We start from the raw sequence: 1,517 nt of genomic DNA, 5'->3' as shown, positions 1-1,517 counted from the left end.
AAGGATACACTTCACTGTGAAAGCTAAAGCTAAACCCTGGGTGGAGAACAACACCTGTGATCTCTCTNACCCCAAAGGCATTGACAATGTCGGTATTGTCCTTAAGACCCCAGAGGCTTCTACAGTTCTTCCTAAACACAGTGTCATCTTAGGTCTATGTAGTGGGTGTTAATCACAGCGTCACCCTAGGTCTATGTAGCAGGTGTTTTATCATAAAATCTAACCAAACAGCATCACTGCATTAGAAGTTTGTAACATTGACTTTGGCCTTTTACAAGGTTGGTTATTTGTTCCTAGACAGAAGTTCTAATCCCTGAGACCAAGAAAAAACTGAGGAAAGATCACACTCTCACATACATGCTCACACGACTATGACAATCTGCCATGCTCAANACACACTGAAAAACTCAGTCTTACTCAGAGGCTCCTTTGGTCCCTGATAAGACTCTTGAGAAACGGCTCAACAATCCAGAACAGAGGATCTCAGTGCTGTTCCCAAGCACCTATGTCAGGCATGTCACAACCATATAACTCCATTTCCAGGGAATCTGACACCTTCTTCTGAATTCCAAGGGCACATGTACACACATGCATATACATACACAAAACACAGGCATATACATAATTTAAAATAATAAAATAAATAGTATTTTTAAAAAGACTCACATNTTCAGTATTACATCCAGTGACCTTTATGCCAGCACACAAAGCATTGGCTGCTCTCTCATTATTAAACACTCTGAACTGAACATATCCTGCAGTGAATTCCTCTGAAAAGAAAAGGTAGAAAACAGCACTCAGGGANNGGTCCAGAAATAGTTGTCTTAAAGTCAATATAGAGATTGTAAGTGCAAGGCACAGGTTCTAGTTCAACCCATTGGAAACACTGGTGGCTGCTAGGTGGTAGTGCACACCTTTAGTCCCAGCACTTGAAAGGAAGAAGCAGGTTGATCCCAGAGTTTAAGGGCAGCCTGGACTACAGAATGAGTTCCAGAAAAACCAAAGCTACACATAAAAACCCTGTTTCAAAAACTGAAAAGAAAAAAAGAAAGGAGGAAGAGACAAAGGGAGGGAGGATGGGAGGAAGGAAAGGAGGGAAGGAGGGAAGAAAGAGAAAAAGAATTGAAGGAAGGAAGGAAAAGGAAAAAGAAAGGAGGAGATAAAGAGAAATAGAGAAAAAAAGAGACAGACATACAGACTGATTGACTGACTGGTGGAATGTAACATTACCATGACCCATGGCTGAAGCATCCCACCAACAAACATAGCTAGGAGGAGCCTTTTCCAAACCCCAGAGGCCAGGAGTTAGTATTCAAAAGACCCCAACTGCTGAAGGCTTCTCTGAAGAGAAACACAGGAAGAGAATACTGACCTCCGAGGGACAGTCACAGCAGCTAGCCAGTATATTGACTCTGTTCATTTTAAACTTTTATATGCCAACCATAAGTAATAAGAGCTTGAAATTACACAGCATAGACTCAACCTCTATGAGGGGTAAGTGCCACCTTTGCATTTAT

At 41.6% G+C, this 1,517-nt stretch overlaps 1 protein-coding gene across 1 annotated transcript in view; it reads right to left on the bottom strand.

The window, feature by feature from the left end:
• Positions 1-666: 666 nt before the first annotated feature.
• Positions 667-1,517, bottom strand: part of LOC110315423 (intelectin-1a) — a gene marked incomplete at its 3' end in the record, with an annotated part of 7,123 nt that continues 6,272 nt past the window's right edge. Inside the window, exon 5 of the mRNA XM_021189479.1 lies at positions 667-768. Within this exon, the coding sequence (XP_021045138.1) occupies positions 667-768 (102 nt within the window). The remainder of the gene's footprint in view (positions 769-1,517) is intronic.

This window comes from Mus pahari, unplaced genomic scaffold (genome assembly GCF_900095145.1).
Source record: "Mus pahari unplaced genomic scaffold, PAHARI_EIJ_v1.1 scaffold_13299_1, whole genome shotgun sequence".
NCBI lineage: Eukaryota > Metazoa > Chordata > Mammalia > Rodentia > Muridae > Mus > Mus pahari.
The sequence above is the reverse complement of the archived record's forward strand: the minus strand, read 5'-3'. Positions and strand labels throughout refer to the sequence as shown.